Source organism: Mus musculus, chromosome 5 (assembly GCF_000001635.26).
Source record: "Mus musculus strain C57BL/6J chromosome 5, GRCm38.p6 C57BL/6J".
Lineage (NCBI taxonomy): Eukaryota > Metazoa > Chordata > Mammalia > Rodentia > Muridae > Mus > Mus musculus.
The window spans coordinates 36,061,135-36,081,764 of NC_000071.6; the positions used below are offsets into that span (position 1 = coordinate 36,061,135).

A 20,630-nucleotide genomic window follows, 5' to 3' on the forward strand; every position below is an offset into this window, starting at 1 on the left:
ACAAGTAAACAACTCAAACCAAGAATGCTGACTTGTCCTAGCAGCTGTCTGCTCTTCTAAGAATCCAGGAGTGGGTAGATCAAAATGTCTAAAAGCATTGTTTATCTCCTTAGACATGGAGCAGGGAAGGCATTTTTCAATGTAGAACCAGGCCACACTATGCTGAGCCTGACCTAACTCCGTAGGATGACATTCTGCTGGACGTCGACTAAGATGCTAATGATCTGTATGTTTGGTCTGTTTCCTGAAACTCTCACCAGTGAACCCCTACAGTGTATGGGGTGCACTTACAGGGACACCCACATATCTGTGTCATGGCTGGGTTGAGCAGAGTACTAACTACTCAGCTTGAAGCCCTGCAGCCAGTCACTTACTGTGGGATCATATATCCTTTTATAGCTGCTGGACACACTGTCATGCTAAGCACGGTGCTGGGAGCTCTACTCTTGAGTTAGCCATACCAAAGTCATTTTTTCGTGTGACCAGAGAGGACCAGGGTAGGTGGAAATAGGGGTAGGGACTCTTAGCTGGGGAATCCCTTTAGGCTGAGGCAACCTAACTTTAAAAAGCAAAAAAAAAAAAAAAAAAGAAGGAACTGCTTGTTGGGAGAAAGCAGGCAAGAGTTGCAAATTCTCCATAAATCAACAAAATCTGATTAGGAAATGCAGTTAGTGGGCCTATGGGTTGCTGACAGGATGCTCTTCAGTGCTTTGCTGAGCAGGAGGGAGCAGGAGGGAGCAGGAGGGAGCAGGTCACAGGCCCCTGGTGAAGGGCTTGGGTACTGGGAGGCCCCAGGGAGTTGTGCTCAAGGTCATAGAAACCATGACTTGTGGAGATGGACTCCTTGTCAGAACCCTCTTCTCTACATCAGGACCAGCGTGGCAACACTAACAGACCCAGCAGAGCTGCTCACTTCCAAGACATTTGCCTTTGCTGAAAGGAAACCGTTAGCTTCTACTTCACTTACTCAGGCAGGCAGCTAATTTAGTGAGCTTGTTACTTTCCATCCCATCGTCTCTGTTTCTGAGGAGATGTTGAAGAAAGGCCTAATTGACTTTTTCCTTTGGTTCAGAAAAGTCTGAGGTCCCTAGGTCCATAGCTCACAAATAAGGATGTTGAGATATATAACCTCTGGTAGTAGAGGCCCTGAGAGTGTCTCCCTGCCACACCACACTGCTCTTGGCTGTGCCCTCTGCCCCAGGTTCTTTGCACATGCTCTTCCTTCTAACCTAATTGCTTTTTCTTTGCTCTTTCCAAAGACACTTTATTATAATAGGCTGGCAGGGGCTGAGAAAGTGTAGCTACATCTACTCTTCATTCCTGTCTCAGTTGACCGTGGGATCCCAAACCCCCAATGAATAAGGTCTTTGCATCTGGCATAGGATGTGGAAAGGCCACCTCACCTTGGGCAGGGCATACTTGGGCAGCTTCATCAGGACAAAGTCACTTCGGCGATAGGAGACATAGTACTTGGTTCGGTTTGTTGATGTTGCCTAGGGGAGAAACACAGCATCAAGTGACAGAACCTCCCATCAAAACTCCACTCTCTGTTGGAAAGCAGACAGCTTGGCCAGTCTGCTTATAACCATGGTAGCTCTTGTCAGATTCAGAGTCACCTAAGAGATGGTGCTGGACTTGTAGTAACCTAGGAGATAGTGAGGCACACCTCATGTTGTGTCTATGAGAGCATCTTCAGAAAGGATTAACAGAGCAGAGACCTACCCTAAATTGGAATAGAAACAAGTAGCAAGCTAGCTAGCGCAGGTGTCTCTCTCTACATCCTAGCTGCCATGGGGTAAGCTGCTTGACTTTGCTGGGCCCTCCTCACCAGGGTAGATGGCAATGTCCCAAACTGAGCAAAGTAACTCTCCCTCCCAATTGTTTCTGGCAAGTTCTCTGTCATGGTCACAATGACAGAGAAATTTTGCCAGAAATTTCAGGCTCCTTGTTCAAAGCCTCCTGTAGAGTGCTCCAACTCTAAGGACTTTCCACGTCCTTCCAGTAACTAGAATCTGCCTTTCACCCCATCTCTCAGCATCCTGTCCCCTTGTAGCCCAAACATGGGACGAATTGGAGAAAGTTCCATTTCCCAAAATGCTCTCAAGAGAGCTTCTAGGTGGAGTAATAGACAGGCAGAAAATAAATAGGTCTCCAATAGTGACCATGGCATGGGAACCAAAATAAGTCCCATTCCCTAGGGCCCATCTACATGGCCATCACTACCCTTGGTACTCCACCAGGGCAGTCCTTCTGACTGCAAAGCAAACAGGCCCATGAGTTTGGCTATTTGCACCAAACGGATGAGGAAATGGGGGCCCAGAGATCACACAGTTTGTCTCCTGCATTGAAGAGGAGGCTGGAGAGAGGCCTTTGCTCCCTTGGGTGGTCAAGGCTGAGATCTTGAAAAGGACTTAGTGGTGGTGGCTTCTCAGAGACAGCTCCCTGTTCTTAGTGTGTGCACATGGGTAGGTGTGGAGCCTCGTGGATCTCCATGAGGTGGGTCTCTGTGTGTGTGTGCATTTATGTCTGTCTTTTTGTCTGTCTGTTCACTGTGTATGTGAATGTGTATAAACATCTGTGGACAAAAGTGCATATGTGAACATGTATGTGTGTGTATTTGTGTATGTGAGCATGTATGTGTATGAATGTATTGTATAAGCATGTTTTTGTGTGTGAACACATGTCAGTGCACTCTGTGTGTGTGTGTGTGTGTGTGTGTGTGTGTGTGTGTGTGTGTATGCCCATAAGATGGACTTATGGGGTTTCCATGTGGGTAGGTGTGGGTGTGAGCATGAGTCAGGTGTGAGTCCCAATATATGCAGGTTTCTCTGTGTCTGTCTATCTGTCTGTCTGTCTGCTTTCTCTGTGTTTCTCTGTCTGGTGTGGAGCTGGCTCACAGGCACACTACTTCAAATTCCAGCTCTGAGAAAGGCTCAGGGCCTCCTGAGGCTACAGCAGCTTTCTGAGCTGTTTCTCTGGAAATGGGATGGTGCTCTCGGAGCCCCATGGAGCACCCCCAGGGAACTGTCCTTCCACCATTGCACAGATGACAAGGCTCCACTAGATGACACATCTGTGAAGGAAGGGACTCTTTGGTCTGAAGGTGTCCAGGCCTTGGTAGAATGGCTGTGACCTGAATATGCAGAGGTTCTGGGAACTTGGAGAAAGGGTTCCTGTGGTGGGAAGGCCTGGTACCTCACCCCTCCCTCCACAGCAGCATCAGCTATCCCTAGAGACAGAAGACCTCTAACAGGTGAAGGAGGCTGTGCCTGACACAGTGTCCCAAAGAAACTGATGGGCCCATTCCCAAAGCCCGTCTGGTAGATGAGCTCAGGGTCAGAAGCAGAGTCAGGCATCACCTGCTCTCGTTCCCTGGGGAAGCCACTTGTGCTTCCACTCGAGACCATCACCGTCTCCAAGTTCATCTACAGGATTTCCTTGGGTCCCACTGCTGGTCCCTGTTCTCCCCTATAGAACTTTGGGAGACGAGCTGCAAGAAAGCCTCCCAAAGCAGAGCCTCCTGCAAGAGAATGCCAAAGAGCAGCCCAGTGTCCTGTCACCAGAGGGTCCTTCGGGTTCCCGGCCTTCTTCCCTGCCCAGTCTCCATGGTGCTCCTTCCTAAGCATGGGCTATCACATAGTGCTGGCCCCTCTCTCAATCTGGCGATGGTGATGGTCAGTTATCAACTTGCTGGAATTTAGAATCACCATGGAAACCAGTCCCTGGGCTTGCCTGTGAAAGGTTATCTGCTCTGCTCTGCTCTGTACAGAGGGCTAGCAAGTCTAGCAGGGGCCAGGCTTCCCACTCTAGAAACGGCCAAGAAGCCTCCCATCAGTGCTCACCAGCTTCCCAATTGGCCTTTGATAGATACTGGGGGCGCTGCAGCAGTGTCCTGGTAACAGGGGTTCAATAACCAGAGCATCCAGGATAAGACCCAAATCACGGAAGGAACCATGTGAAGTGTATATACTTGGATTTGTGGGTCCCAGATGGTGGGTAGGTACATGGTGGGCAGAGGAAATCAGGAACAGCCTTGAGACAAGGTTCTGGTGCCTGGACACCTCCTGTGGATGTTCCAGCCACCAAAACGATTCAGGGACTCTAAGCCCTGCTAAGTGGTATTTGGAAGTGAAGTGCTGTTTTATTGACTCCTCTGACAGTAAGGGGTCATGCACTGTCCCCGCCCAGTACCTGGAACACTCACCTTCAAAAAGATGTACTCATCCTGCACGGTCAGGGACCCGCGGTCAATGGGGCCGGAGAAGGGTGCTATGTGTGGCTGGGCTGAGCAGTTGTAGATCAGACACGTGTAGTACCGATAGCCTGCAGGGGACAAGAACAGCTAGGAGATACAGATTCTGCTGAGACTCAGGAACGTCGAGGACTTCTGGCCTCCCATCACTTGGTAACACCAGCATCTTAGCTTGGTCTGGAGTACCATTTTTCAAATTCCTCACCCACCATGATGCCAGCCCAGTGGAAACAGGCACCATTCAGGATTTCTTTAGCTCCTGGGGAGAAATTGCTGGTGTGTTGGAAAACCATTATCCAAAGGGAGGGACAACTGGACAGCTCAGGGACCTCCCTAGGCCCCACCCAGCCCGAGTCTCACCCTCTCACATACCTGGGCACCTTTCTGGGCAGGAGTAGGTGTCTCTAGACACACTTTCCCTCTAACTCAAAGCCCAAACTCCCATCTTTTCAGCTCTAGTACATCAAACTGAACTTGAGTTCTGCCGGGAAGCTGCTGTCTCTGACCTGAGCGGTGTTTCCAGGGCTGATGGGACAGTCACTCACTGCTCAGGTCTTTCCTTGGGCAATTTCCTCACGAATCATGCAGGAATGGGAGTGAGAGTGGGAACAGCCAGACTGCAGACATTCCACTCACTCAAGCCTGAGATTGGTCACTCACTGGCTCAGTTATTCACTCACTCACTCACTCACTCACTCACTCACTCACTCACTCACTCACTCATTCATTTATCCATTCATTCATCTGCTCACCCACTTACCCATTCATCCACTCATTCAATTATCTACCAATTCATCCATTCATCAGCTCATATGCTCGCTCACTCACTCACTCACTCACTCACTCACTCACTCACTCACTAATTCATTCATTTATTCACTCAGTTACTTATTCACTTACTCACAAATTCACTTACTTACTAACTCATCCGCTCACTCATTCACTAATTCATCCACTCACTCATTCATCCACTCATTCAATTCTCCACCCACTCATTTATCCACTTGCTCATATGCTCACGCACTCATTCATTAACTCAGTCACTCATTCATACATTCACTCATTCATTCACTTATCTGCTCACTCACTAGCTTACTTGCTCACCCACACATTTACTTATTATTCATTCATTAACCCACTCATTCATTTACTTGTTATTCATTCATTCATTCACCCACTCTCACTCATTCATTTACTTGTTTGTTCATTCATTCACTCTCACTCCCCTTCACATCTCATGAGGAAACTGCCCAAGGAAGGACCTGAGCAGTGAGTGACTGTCATGGAGGACTGGCTCTTGGGAGCAGTGAGCATTGCTGCTGTGAAGAGAGGCAGATAGACAATGAAGCCTCCCTGGTATGGTGAGGGCAGTAAGCGTCACTCTGTCCTTCACACAGCAGGATGTCTACACAAGGATGTACTCAGGGGGCCTGGCTCCATGTAACACTTCTGCTGGGAGACTGAGAACCAGTCAGTACGAAACCTCAAGAAACTCCCAGGCCAGGGGAATGCAGAGAAAGCTGGGTGCTAGGGTGCTGTGGAGTCCTAAGAGTGGCTGGGATCGCCTGGGGGTGATGGGGAAAAGCCCACAATAGATAAACAGGGACAGGCAGTTCCAGCCAGGTAACAGGAGTGTGGTGATCTTGGAACAGTATCCTCTGGGGGATAACAGGGGCAATAGATTTGGAGATGGGACCTCAGGACTTTGAGCGATCTGCTGCCAACCTCTGCAGACTTTTCCAGCAGAGCTCTAGGCTGGGGGCTGGTGAATTGGGATGTGAGGTCTTCAGGAGCTGGACAGGGTCCCACTCGTGAGCCAAGTTGGTCCAGGGGCTCTTGATGCAGAGTTTAGCCTGCTGCACACAAACTCTGCTTTCTCCAAAATGGAGACTATGTGAACAGCCCCCATCTTTACTCCCAGGGCATGGCATGTCCTGAGTCTCAGCTAGCCATGCTGTCACGTGGAGCCTGATGGGCGTCACCTCTGTACATCCCCGCATGGGGTGTGTGTCCTAAGACTTGGCAACTCAATGTCCCCTATCTCTAAGCTTTGCTCCCAGCTTACCAAAACAGCAGCTGTGGTAACATTTGGTCCCACCCTTTGAGGTATGGAGCCCTGGCTGAAAACTTGGAAATGGCACACATTATCACCTGGCAGCAGCTGCCTACCCTAAGAACTAACCTGTGTGGATCCATTGTTGGTCACTTGCATCAACCCACATAAGAAAGATTACATTTCCCTGCCCAGGACCCCCCAGGGCTCCACCTGGCTGGTATCTGTGGACTTCAAAAGACTGCCAGGACAATGACCTCTGTCACCTTCCTGACATGAGACTTGCCCAGTTACTTGCCCAAAGTTACTGGCTGGCATGACACAGCCCTGCCTAGGGAAGGGGAGCCACCGAGACCCAGAGCCATCTCAGCCCTCAGCCAGGCTGGGTGGGGCTATGCAGTAGGAAAGACTCAGTGCTCAGGAGCTGGAACAAATTGCCCTTTTAATAGAATTCCCACAGAGCAGGCCTCCTCCACTTCAATTCATCCCCAGCGGGAAACAAGTGTGCTTCGAATTACAGCACATCAGAACACAGGGAGGTCGGTGCACAGGGCTGACCATGGAGGATACACCAGTGAACAAGAGCCCAGCTGAGCGGCACCACTGGGCAAGGAAGCTCAGGGGCACCTGTGACTGTGACCCGCTTACCTCCACTGAGGTCCTGAGCTTCCACGTGGACCAAGTTTGGGTCGTCATCCACCCCAGACACAGCCCTGGAAAGGAAGAGGTTGAAAATGGTATCAGTGAACGGGTGGCTAAAACCTCTCCCTGGGCTTCCACTGACCACAGTCTCTCTGGCTCTGGGGCTAATCTTGTTTTGTGAGTCTAGAAGATACAGTCCTCCCCACTAGACCTTCAGGGTCCAAATGGGAGCCTCGATGAAGCTGGATAAATCTGCCTCAAGCTTGGGGGAGCTCGTACTCACTTGTTTATAACATTGTTTATATGATTCACTTCTTCCTAGGGGTCTCACGCCCCAGCTGAGACACAGGCTGGGACTGCTGGCCCAAGTCCCCACAGAGAGACAATCAGAGGTGCTTAGAGATACTCCTATGGTCACACATCCCTGACAGGCTCACTGGAGGTCCAACTAGGGTCTGGATCTGAGTGGCTGCCCTCTCCTTCATCTGGCAGATGACTGGTCAAGTTGCCCACCACAGGATGCAGGGGGGAAAATCCCTTCCAAGTTTATACCAAGCCTGTGTGTTGGCAGAGGCTCTGTGAGAGCAGTTTTCTTCCGTATCATCCTTATAAACCTATACCAGACGCTCCTAAGCCACGGCTAAACCTTACATCTCATAGGCCAAGGGTTATGTGACTTGCCCAAGGACACAGGTGCTGTACAAGATGGTCTGAAGCTCTCACCAGGTCTGTTTGACCCAGAATTCATACTCCTTTCAGAGTTCCCCTCCTGGTGAGGTCTGTGTCCCAGGACCCTATTGAGAAGCCTGTGCTATGCCTCCAGAAGGCAGCCACAGGATATCCTGAGAAGTACTTCAGTATCTCCAGGAGCCAATGGGACCTACTCTGCCAGCACCATATCAAGCTCTGGTGATAGAGATCAGTAAGACATGGGCTGAGAGCTAAGGAGTCAGGAAACTCAGGCTGGGACCTTTTGCAGCTGGTACACCCCATCTTCCAGACTCCCAGATGTGCTCATTTATATAGGAGAGACAGGAAAAGAGCTAAAGAGTGAGGGGAGGGGGTGGGGAAGGGGAGGGAATGGGAAAGGGAAAGGAAAAGAGAAAGAGGAAGAAGAGAAGGAGGGAGGGAGAGAAAGAGAGAGAGAAAGAGAGAGAGAGAGAGAGAGAGAGAGAGAGAGAGAGAGAGAGAGAGAGAGAATACACATGGGCAGGAAGCTTCCTTTTTGGTATAGAGGCCGCAGGAACCCAGGTAATAGCTACACACACTGGTAGGTCCTGGGAGCAGGCATTCCAGGTGCTCTGGAGGCCTTTTAAAGATTCATCCACCTGCTCATTCATTCATTCATTCATCTGCACCTCATTCATTCATTCATTCATTCACACATTCATTTGCTCACTAACAACAAGGCATCAGCCAGGGTCTGCCTTTGTTTTACTCTGAGGCTGCTGACCGCCAAGGGGAGGTGACAATCCAGACAAGCTCCTTGCTGCACACCCCTCAGGATCTCCTTAATGAGCCAGTGTGTTGTGTAGCTTCAACACTGCTAATGAGCCAGGCCTGAGATAGAGCAGAGGTCCTGGTGCTTTGTGCTACAGATCCAAGGACAAAGCTGTCAAAACAGCATTATCTATTGCTCACAACAGGGGCCGTCCCTTGTCTGTCACCACATTCCAGAGAGGATCCAACCAGCTGTGCTGCCAAGCATCCTGTGACTCTCCCACATAACAGGCACAGCCCCAAGCCACCAGAGAAGCTTGTGGGCAGAGCCAGTCTGATTTGTCCAAGATAATAGCAGCTTGAATGTTAATTCGTTCTTCCCCATATCCCAGGGCTGGCTTCTCTCTAGCTAGAGAGAGAGTATCCATGAGCTGGTCTGGGACCCCCTTAGCCTGGCTTGGGACAGGTGACAATGCTACAGTCTCCCTGAGGGCTTCATGTCTGTGGAGCTGGAGAAGTCAGACTTCCTGACCTCAGTCCCCACTTTCTGACCTTAGCCTCAACTTCTAAGGAGTGACTTGAGGGACAGTTTCTGCTTCCCACAGAGGACATCAGGGTTGGGCCTGTGACTGACAGCAGCCATCTGGTTTCAGGATGTGTACTCCAGTGGGTTGCTACAGAGGGAAAATCATCACTTCCTCCCAGGAGCAGAGGGCACAGACGTATAAGGAGCCAGTGTTCAAAGCCAACATGGGAACTGGATCCTTGCAAGCACAGCATGAGTTATAAGGAGGTGGGATGGGAAGCGGGTGTTTGTACCGTGCATCTCACTGGAGACAGGGCAGTGGCTTGGCTGGAAGGCTAGTACAAAGTTTTATGTTCATTTATGCTGAGACAGAAAGGACATGAAAGTACATGTATGTGTGTACATGTGTGTGTACATGTATGTGCATGTGTATTCATGTGTATGTGTGTGCATATGGGTGTATGTGTGTGTATGTGTGCATGTATGTACTTGTGTGCATGTATGTGCATGTGTGTGTATGTGTGTGCATGCAGCAGAAAGCCTGTGAAGGTAGAGCATGTCTGGAAAGGGACTCATGCTCACAGCCAGGTACAATGTGGGCCCTGAGCCAGCTGCCCTGGTTTCCTGTCTCCCTTTTACTGCCTGGGACCTTAGGCAGATGCCTGTCCTCAATGGTCTTATTCAAACAGTTGGCCTGTGCTCCCTGGACCTCAGAGCTGCCTGACTGGGATGGTGGGGCTGGAATGATGCTCAAGTCCCTGAGGGGCTCCCAGAAGGTCATACAAATGGGGAGCCAGCACCCCCTGGCCTTTGTCTGGAACCTGAGGCCCATTCCACCTTCATTTACCCTCTTGCCTGTTTCATTCCTCAGAGGCTGCTGGGTCTTCAGTTCCTAGCAGGACTGAACATTGTCATATTGTGGGCAGGAAAGTAGGCCTAAGCAGGCAGGGCCTGGGCATTCCTGGAACAAGGGAGGCTGCATACAGGTCACCTCTCAGGAGAAGGTGGGAGCTGAGTTGGCAGGGAGTTGGAAGGAGGGCAACCATGAGCATTGAGCTACCCTGAGCTGTACTGTGGCAGGGTCCCTGTGTTTCCAGTAGACAGATAGATACAGAGGACAAGGTGGGGCCTGAACGACACAAAGCCACACAGCCTGGCTATGAGGAAATTAGGCCTGAGGGATGCTGAGCCCTGGATACCTCCAGGAACACACAGAGTGCCCTAGTGATCCCCTGGAGTGAGGAAAGGAATAAAGACTCCTGTGGAAAGGACTCTCACCAGAACACGTGGTCCTTGGTCACCCGTTCCTGCAGAAGTGTCCACTTCTTTCCCAGGTCCGATGACACATACAGCTGCAGGGCAGACAAAAGAGAGACAGAGCTTTGGCAGGGAGGTCCGAGTGACAGTGATCTGCTACAGAGCTCCCCCAAGGGAAGTCACCCTTGTCCTGCAGGCACACTGGAGCTGCAGGCTAACCAACAAGGGCTGAAGCCAAAGAGAGCCAAAGACTTCCACTGCATGGAAGTCTTCTCACCCAGGCAGCCTGGCAAGTGAATTCTTGGGGATGGACAAACGACTAAATCCAGAGAGTCGCTGGGGGGGTGGGGTCCCTCTCCTGGTCCAGCCTGGGGTGGCACATGCTGTCTGACAGATTCACATGAGACCCTCTCTGTCTCTTCCTTCCATCCTCCAGCCCTTCTCAGGATTTCCCTCTGTGGGACACTTCTGCACAGGACTTTGGTGGCCTCATTGGACAGGGAGTGCTGCTCTTTGTCCTCAGCTGCAGGCTGCTGAGGAAGAGGCTATTGGTTGAGGGTAACAGAGCCAGAGAGTAGCCAGTGTGGGCTGTGGCTTCATCTCTCAGTCAGGGCCAGGGACAAATTTTGAGTAGAGTGGCCTTGGCTTCCTGTTGGGCATGCCCTCTGTCTGCTATGATGGGGATGGGGCAGTGGGAAGACCCCAATGGAGGCAGACTGGCTTCTCTCCAGACACTCAGGATTTGTAGCTGGTCAGCCTCGGAGACCAGCTGTAGAGTGGATAACCCAGGCATGCATTTGCTGCATAGACACAGTGAATCCCAACACCCACCTCCCTCACCTCCTATGTCCCTGTCCCTGTATGCTCATGGTTCTCATTCCAAGCTTCACATACTGAGATAGCAGGCATGGATGGGCGAGTCTGTCACCACTGTCACCCAAGGCATCTTTCACTTGCATCATTTCATGGTTTTATAGGTGTCGCCTCCAGTGCTGACTTACTATGACAGTCATGCTCTTTCTGTCTTTCTGGAGATATGTGGCCATTGGAGCCCCCTTTGGTCCCATAGAGTTCTGCACACTGAAGTCTGTCTTCATCGGAACTAGGTTCAGAGCAGTGTGACACTGTTACTTGTAACTGACTTCAGAGGGTGAACAGGAAGGAAATTCCTGCCTCTGCCCCTGCCTCTGCTCTCTGTGCCTGTATGGCATTTAGTTTCCTCACCCACCAAACATCATCCTTGGCAGTGACATTTCGAAGGGGAAGCCTGTGACTCCAGCAGGCATGGCTTCTGCCAGAGCCCTTCATCCACAGATGAGTAACTACGCATGTGTTCTGGGTTCTGTTAAGCCTCAGTTTCCCATGTTAAAAGCTAGGACTCCACATTCCTCCCTTAAAGGGGTGTGGTAGGCTATCTCTATCATCACACAGGGTGCCAGGCATCTGGGTAATGTACAGTGGAAGAGCCTCAGCTCAGAACAGTGCACTGGGAATTGGCCCTGGATGTGGAGGCCCCAGCTTCAGGCTCATTTCCTTACACCCCATTTCCAGTCTCTGTGTACCCTTGGCTGCCTGGGGCATTCACCTGTCTTGCTCACCTTCTGCACCAATGCTGAATGGATCCTTGTCTACCAGGTACACCCGTGAGTTTTCTGAATGAATGAACACATTTGGCCGTGGGGCAAGGGCTAGCTAGAAAGGGCAGGAGTGTAGGTATTTCTGGCTTGGTGGACTGAGTGGTTTCTAATGGAACCCTCTCCTCTGCTCTCTGAGCAGAAGCTGAGAGAGTTGAGAGTCCCAGCTAGACACATAAGCATGGCTGGATACAAACAAAACAAAACAAAACAAAACAAAACAAAACAAAACAAAACAAAACAAAACGCCTAACAGGCAGCTGGATATTATGTGTGGACACCTTCTCTGGATCACGTGATAAGAAAGCATCATCTTCCATTTGTAAAAGAGCTTTAAGCAAGGAAGTTTCCCTCGTTTGGATGACTGCTGGACAGGCAAGGTACTCTTGTGCCCTGTGAAGTCCCTGGACTTGTACCTGGCATAACCCAAGGCTCAATAACTTGCAAGGTTCATGGCTCAGCTTGGCTGTGATCTATGTCAAATGCTGTCTCATTTGAAAGCCCAAACAGAAAGCCCATACACACTCAAACCTACGCAGACACACACACTCATATACCTACAGACTCTCACACTCATGTACATACATGACCACAGACACCACCATTAGAATTAGTAGAAAGCTGAGCACTTTCAATAGTGATGCCACCAGAGCTCAGAGCAAAGCTGCTGATATGCACCCTCTAGAGCTGATCTTCCACCTTGCCACAGGCTACCTCTATGTAGATTTTTCTACTTTTACAAGATGAGGGAACTAAGATTCAAAGAGGTAATACATCACTCAGTATCACACAGCATTTGCACATAAGGAGCAATTCTCATTTCATTGACCTAAGTTCACAGTACAATGTCAGTGGTAAAACAGTGTCCCCTAGTGAATGGCTGGCCATCTCTGACCCTATCTCTGGGTCATCTGAATGATGGGGGCAAGCTCTTTTCCATCTCATGAATCAGTTTATACATCTGTAAATTGGGAGAGCTCACACCCACAGCCAGTCAAGAAGAAAAACATTTAAGGGTCTAGTGGCAACATCTTTTGCATTAATGGGGGCATTACCACTGTTATCCCCACCAATGTGCTGGTGTTTATTATACCCATCCAAGAGCTTTATGGAGCCTTTCCAATTCATTCTCATGGGGGGGGGAGGTGATTTTACTATCTGTCATCAATTCTGCAGAAATAGAACACTTCTGCTTAATAAAAGATAAACGTTGAAAATAAACAAGAGCCAACACTGGAGGGATAGCTGAGTAGCTAAAATCTACATAAAGGTAGCCTGTGGCAGGGTGGAAGATCAGCTCCAGAGGGTGCATATCAGGAGATTGGTGGAATGTACTTTAAGGCATTGCTTCTCTGAGAAAGGGTAAGAAAATTCAGCCAAGGCAAGGAGAAGGTGACATTATGGGAAAGTGCACCAAGGAGTACATATAAGTGACCCTCATATGGGACCAGAGGGCCAGCAGCTTTGCTCTGAGCTCTGGTGGCATCACTGTTGAAAGTGCTCAGCTTTCATTCTCCCTTGCTCAGAATGCCTTGTCTTCATAGGTGGAACACTAATGCCTGCCATTGCACTGACTCTCTTGCAGCTAGACTATTGGGTCAGAGTAGGAATGTGTTCACAGGGTTTAGAAAGTCAAATCGAGATGAGGTGTTTCCTTCTCTCCTTGGGGTACATCCTCTGTCTCAGGGAGCATGCTTAACTCTGGAGTGCAGAGGGAAATATACATTCTGCTTTTTACATAGGTGCTGGGGATATGAACTCGGGTTCTCATGCTTGTACAAAATGCAATTGCAGACTGAGCCATTTCCCCAGACCCAGAAGTATTTCTTGACTGGAAGAGAGGAAAAGAGGGAAACAAAGCAAAACAAAGTGAATCTGACCTTATCTTAGAAATAAGTACCCCAGCCAGAAAGCAGGTCTACAGTTCTGGCCCAGGGAGATAAGGCTGTGGGTGATAAGAAAGTATTCCCAAGAGATCTGGGTAGAAAGGACGAACAGGTCTTGGGAGGCTTAGGACCTTGCTAAGACTTGGGAGGAACACATATTGGGTATCACCCAAAAATTCTGTAGGTACAGTAAGGTACCTCAGATTGTGTCCCAAATCATGACATAGTGAGGAAGGAACAGCGGAAGGCAGGATACTCCCAAGTGAGGCAGAGCCTTTGTTAGAGCAAGGGCAGGCATCCTGGAAGAGGAAGGAGAGGTGGGTGAGGGGATGGCAGAGCAGGGGAAAGGAGTCTGGGACTGAGTGGCCAGCTCACTCCTGTTCATAGGCTGTTTGTGCCTACTTGGGGCCTCTGGACCTGGTGTATGACTGTCTGGTCAAAGTTGAAGCTGGTCAAGTTTCTGTTTTGTTCCACCCAATGTGGTGAGACCAGCATACTTCCCAGATGAGAGCCACATGGAATCCTGGACACTCCTAGCCAGGAACCACACCCAGAACATTCCAGAAAAGCCTGGCATAGCCCCAGCTACCTAAGGACCTAGGACCAATGCCCAGTGTACTGCTCTGAGCCAGAGTGCTTAGCAGTGTGTGCCTTTCAGCAGTGTCCAGACGCCTGGCTAACAGCAAGCCTGTAGATTTGTAGAGTCAGAGCTGGCCTGATTCCACTTCAGACACAGCTTCTTGGGCATCTAAGCATTGACAGACCACCAAGCCCCCACAAAACTCAAGACGGCCATCACTTACTAATTTCCCCAAATCCCTAGTTCCTTTTATAACAGCAATTAAACCTTTTTTTCCTCTCCTTTCTTTCCTTGTCATCACAGAAAAGAGCCAAGGAAAATAACCAAGGTTTTCAGCTCCATTAATTTTTCAGGGCACCATAAATTAAGGAGCAATTGCAACACAGTCAATTTCTTCAGGAAAATAACTCGCCGTAGCTGCGCTTTGGTCTAATTACATGGAAGGCTAAGTACTGCTATTAATACCCATAAGGGTGTGCAGCCCTGAGGGAAAGAGGTAGGAATAGACAGGCAGCCATAGGCCAGGGACACTAGACAATATGTGTTAGACCTTGGCAAGAAGGCTGGGCTCTGGGGAAAGCTGGCCTTGGCCATCACCAAGGGTTCCACTTGGGGTTCTCTTACCTGGCTGACCCCTGTTAGTAGGAATTTGTCATTGATCCATATGTTCATTCATTTAACCAACTTCAATCGATCCATTCATCCATCCATCCACTTATTTACTCACCATCTATCTCCCGCCCACATATCCATCCACCATCCTACTCAGCCAGGCATCTTTCCACTACCCCACATTCCTATGTACTAATCTGTTTGCTCATCTGGCTCCACCCCTGAACTCATCCATCTATTCATTATATATATATCACAGTCTATCCAAATCTATTCATCCATCCATCCATCCATCCATAATCTACCTATGGTGGTTTAAATAGGTATGGCCCCCAAAGACTTATGTGTTTGAATGCTTAGCCATAGAGAATATCTCTATTAGGAGGTGTGGCCTGGTTGGAGGAAATGTGTCACTGTGGGGTGGGCTTTGAGGTTTCCTATGCTCAAACTGTGCACACAGTGTGGCACACAGTCTCTGTCTGTTGCCTGCAGATTAAGATGAAGAACTCTCGGCTCCTCCATTACCATGTCTGCTGTGCACTGCTATGCTTCCCTCCATGGTGATAATAAACTGAACCTCTGAAACTGTATGTCAGTACTAATTAAATGCTCTCCTTAATAAGAGTTGCCTTGGTCATGGTGTCTCTTCACAGCAATAAAACCCAAACCAAAGCACTACCCATCTATCTAAAATCTATTCATCCATCTGTCCATCTATCTATCCTTCCCTATATTCATATATAATCTATCCATCCATCTCTCCATCCTTGCCTGTATCCATCTATAATCTATTCACCCAACATATAGTTTCAGAGAACACTTGATATTATTATAGTAAAATATAAATCCAATATACCTTCTCAGAGCTCAGCCCTAGTGTGTGTGGGCTGCAGATTGTGATCAAACAATAGCAGAAACATGCAATTGAATGTTAGCACCAGGGAAGGGGCACAGGATCGGAAAGAACATGAAGGGTGGGTCCATGCCTGTTGCATTTCAGGTACAGAGGTCTGATAGCCTGGACACATGCTGGCTTTCACACCTGTCCCTCTCCCAGGGGCTGATGAACAGCAGTTTCCGGTGGTTGCTGTCCAGGCCTTTGGGAGGGTTCAGATATGTACAGTCATAGACATAAGTACACCAAGCATGTCCATGTTTGCATGCAATGGGCATTCTAAGGACGGGCAGAGACTTAACCATAAAGATACAGCAATGCTACTTTAACCCAAGGCACACAGCAAACACCAGGACTAGGAAAGGGGGACCATTTCTCCCCAGAGACTCAGGGATACTCAACTTTAGCCCAGAGATACTAATTTTACACTTCTGGCCTCTAGGTCTGTAACAAGACACATTTTTGTCATTAAAACCTTTAAATCTATGGTCACTGCCCATCATGGATACAGGAAACCAAACGGTGCCCCTCCCTTGAGCATGTTCTAGCCTAAGGCAGAGGAGGGGAGGCAGAGGGCAAGGGCTTAGCATTATCTAAGACCTCCTTACCCGGCTCATAGGCCTCTGTGTGTCAAGGGCAGCTTACTCGATAGCCACAGTGTGGCAGGTACTGCATGTCTGCCACCAGGGCCAGGGACCCCTTCTGGGACCTTTCTCTTGCCTGTTATGTGGTATGGTGAAGGATTGGGAAGCTGGTTATTGTAACACACGCCATATGTGTGAGACTCCCCATGCTGATGCACAGCCACATGTGTGCAACAACAAAGGCAGAACTGAGGTTCACGCTCCCCAGCTCCAGCAAGGCTCTGCCTCATCACTTGGGGGTTCAGAGTCCCCTGACAGGAAAGCTGCTTCTGTCCCGATGTTCATCTGATTGGGTCATGTGACCTCACACCCCATTACCTTGCTGTCCTTGGTGTAGGCCAGCACCTTGTCCTCCTCCTTCGGGTGGAAGAGGAGCATCTCCACAAGGAAGGGGACAGGATACTTCTGGAACGTGGCGCCCTCATCAGTGCTGAGGAAGAGGCTCTGTTCCCGGTCACCGAGGGATGAGCTCACCAGGATGATCTGAAACACAGAATGTAAGACTGAAATCAGGGTCACTGTTAGGAGGTGCGTGCTCCATCATTGCCATTCCCTGCCCCCACCCCCACCCCTGAAGCTCCTCTGCAGGCGCTGTGGCAGAGCTGAAGTTTGACCTGGAATCCTGAAATTCAAGGTCTCTACTATAAAGAAGAGTAGGCTCAGGGGAGAGCTGAGACAGGTGCGGCTATCACTCAGAACATCTGAATGGGGATTAGATAGTACAGGTAATGTGTGAGATGGGGGTAATGGGGGTAGAGGTGCCTGTCTGCAGAAGAGAATGCTGTTAGGTTGGGTAATAGCCAAGATTTCAAAGGGGGATGAGGGGTTGACAGGGGTGGAAGGGCTATTGCATGGTCACTGCAGCCAGCTGACTAGTGTCCCCTGAAAACATGTACCTACATACTGACCCCCTGGGAGGGTGAGAATTGAGAATATGTCATGTCCTAAGATCTCCATGTTGTGTAAGCTGTGGGTTTGGAGCTGTTCTTTGCTTTTAAAACTTTATTTTAGCGCCAGGCAGAGGTGGCACACGCCTTTAATCCCAGCACTTGGGAGGCAGAGGCAGGAGGATTTCTGAGTTTGAGGCCAGCCTGGTCTACAGAGTGAGTTCCAGGACAGTCAGGGCTATAGAGAGAAACCCTGTCTCGAAAAACCAACCCCCCCAAAAAATCATTTTAGCAGCAGTATTTGTCTCTATTTTGAGCACAAACATGGGGGCAGGGTGACTGACTGTGGTGGGCATGTAAACAAGACCACCTGGTCAGCAAAATGACTTACTTCTAAAGGCAGAGAAGGTATCATTGTAGAGATTCACTAAAGTAAACTGGACCCTCGGAGTAAACAATGTCTTAAATCACAGCAAGAAAAACAGGCCAGTAAGTTATCAGACACACCAGACCTAGGAAAGGTTGCAACATCCTTACCTGGATGCTGTAAAGAAGAGGTTACCTGGTTTGGGGAGAGACAGGAGAGAGGGCCAGAGGGCTGGGAGAATGAATGGAAATCAGCTGGCAGGGGCAGAGGTGGGGGTATCTCTCAGATGTGCCAGGACCTGGGATGGGGAAGGCTCCCAGGAGTCTATGGGGATGACTTTAGTTGAGACCCCTAGCAGTGGGGACATGGAACCTCAAGTGGCTACTTCCTGTAGCCAGACAGGACCTCCAGTCCCAACCCATTCATTAAACTTTTGACTCAAAATTTGTCCTGTCTATAAGAAATGCAGGAACAAAGTTGGAGCAGAGACTGAGGGAATGGCCAACCAATAACTGGCCCAACTTGAGACCTACACCATGGGCAAGCAGCAATCCCTGACACCATTAATGATACTCTGTTATGCTTACAGACAGGAGCCTAGCATAACTGTCCTCTGAGAGGCTCTACCAGCTGCTGACTGAAAGAAATACAAAGACCCACAGCTAAACATTAGATGGAGCTTGGGAAGTCTTAGGGAAGAGTTGAGGGAAGGACTGAGGGACCAAAAGGGACTCCACAAGAAGACCAAGAACCAACTAAAATGGCCCTTGGGGGGCTCTCAGAAACTGAACCACCAACCATAGAGCATATAAGGATCAGACCTAGGCCTCCCCCAAACCCCACACATATGTAGCAGATGTGCAGCTTTGTTTTCATGTGGGTCCCCCAATAACTAGAGTGGGGGCTGTCCCTAAAGCTGTTTGTGGAAATCCATTCCCCTAACTGCCTTGTCTGGCTGTGGTAGGAAAGGACCACCTGCACAGGGTCGGTACCATGCACAGCGAGCTAAGCTTTCCCTCATCAACCATTCATGAAGAAAATTCCTCACAGGCCAGTCTTATAGTGGGCTTTTTCTTAATTGTGGGTCTATTTTCTCAAGTTAACGAAAAAGCAGGACCCCTACATATAAAGGTAGGTAGGTAGATATGTAGAGAAAAGCATTGCGAGCACATGTACACACACACACACACACACACTCTTCTGTGTGCACATGTACACACTCAACTGTTACCTGAGAGTTAATATTGTTAATTAAGATTGAAATAAAGAACCAGTATTCACCTTGAGCAGCTATCAAGGGAGTCACACTAGTTGGCAAACTGCCGCCAAAAGACTGAGGTAGCTTGTGACTTAAACACTAGTCAATGCATTCGGACATTGTAGAGAGACAAATATATGACCGTTTGTCTTCCTGATGGAGCACACTCACAACAGAGACATTACATGGGAATATGGTGACAGGTGCAGGACCTCAAGAAGAGGACATCATAGCTTTAGGGTAAGCTCAGTAGTAGTGTCTGTATAAGAGGGGACAAGGGCACAGAGATGGTAGCGCTAGCTGCTGGACACATGGAGCTGGAAGAGGCAGAGAAAAATTAATCCCTGGACCTCCAGGAGTGGAATCCAGGACACCCTCCCTTGAATGCCCAGCCCCACCCTGAGAGAGCAGCGCACACTCAGCCCCTGTCATACCCATGGTTAGCTGTGATAGGAGCTCTGCCCTGGGGTGAAGGGGGAGCCATCTGGCTTATGTTTGAACAACATGGATTGGGTTCTGCTGGAGGTGCTCCCAAGAGGCTCACAGGAGTGGGTCATTGGGAGACTCTGACAGCTTGGTCTTATGGGGACTGCCACATCCCTCTTTTCTATGTGCATACCATGCACCGCTGTGGAGCATCTGAAGTGACAGAAAACCCACAGGCTGGATGAGCACCCCAGGCCCTATGTTGCTCTCAAACCAGCAGATGAATGGGGATGGCTGGGATGGTCTGTGCCCCACACTGCATTCTGCCTCATCGAAGCTTCCCAAGGAGAAGTCACCCTGGCACTCAGCTTTGCGGTGGCCAAGGACCCTCAGGGAACCCTGCTGTGAAGCCTTCCCTGGGCACTGGGAAGCCACCTGACCCACCATCTTTTAAACTTCCTTTATGCCGCCAAATTCCCACAGACGCCAGCTCCTTTGGGCTGCTTGGGACTCGGTTCCACATCACAGACTAGTCAAGAAAGTTAGCTGAGACGCTGATGCCACACTGTGGGTCACAGAAGGGCTTCAGAGGTGAAAGGGGGAGTTGTTGAACTCCGCACAAGCCAGACCTTAGGGTCACTGGGCCAAGTCAGCTGGGAAAGGGACTCCAGCACACAGCATGCAGACATCGGGTGCCAGAGCCATTCGGCTCTGCCTCACTGAAGTACGTTAGGGCAGAGTGAGAACTGGCTCTCTGCCATGAACCCTCCAGTCCCCGTCTACTGTCTACTCCCTGATGGGAAGCTGGGACCACTGGCATCAGACCCCAGAAACCCTCCCAGCTGTCCATAGTTGCAGAAAACAGTCTACTCACACAGGCCGTGCCTTGGGCCCTTCTGAGTCTGGCTGCCCCGCCTCCCACTTGAGTTGTGACCTCTGGTGCAGTCATGGCTGACATGTAGTCACTTTCCTTCTCGTGTGTGTAGATGCAGGTCCTCAAGCGCGCACACACACACAAGCACACACACACACACCCCTCACTCTGGGCCACTCCACGGTGTAACTGTGTTGTATTCATAGAACTCTAAAAGGGAATTCTCATCCTCCTCTCATTCATGCTTGCTAGGTATGGAACAGGTACAGGAAGGGACCCAGATGTGAGACCATGCTCATGTACACATCATTCATCAGAAGGGGGCCAAGGTCAAGATCTAAACAACTGACATGCTCTGCAGGGTGTTATAGGAGGAAGGACACTGCTGGGTGGGGAG

General features: G+C 49.7%; 1 protein-coding gene across 3 annotated transcripts in view; it reads right to left on the reverse strand.

Annotated features, from left to right (window-relative positions):
• The window catches only part of Sorcs2 (sortilin-related VPS10 domain containing receptor 2), a 381,018-nt gene that overhangs the window by 43,955 nt on the left and 316,433 nt on the right, over nucleotides 1–20,630 (reverse strand). For all 3 annotated transcript variants that reach the window (XM_006504202.4, NM_030889.2, XM_030254926.1), the window contains 5 exons: nucleotides 16,740–16,904; nucleotides 10,192–10,265; nucleotides 6,954–7,018; nucleotides 4,205–4,323; nucleotides 1,404–1,493 (listed from right to left, as the gene is read on the reverse strand). In XM_006504202.4, the coding sequence (XP_006504265.1) occupies nucleotides 1,404–1,493; nucleotides 4,205–4,323; nucleotides 6,954–7,018; nucleotides 10,192–10,265; nucleotides 16,740–16,904 (513 nt within the window). The remainder of the gene's footprint in view (nucleotides 1–1,403; nucleotides 1,494–4,204; nucleotides 4,324–6,953; nucleotides 7,019–10,191; nucleotides 10,266–16,739; nucleotides 16,905–20,630) is intronic.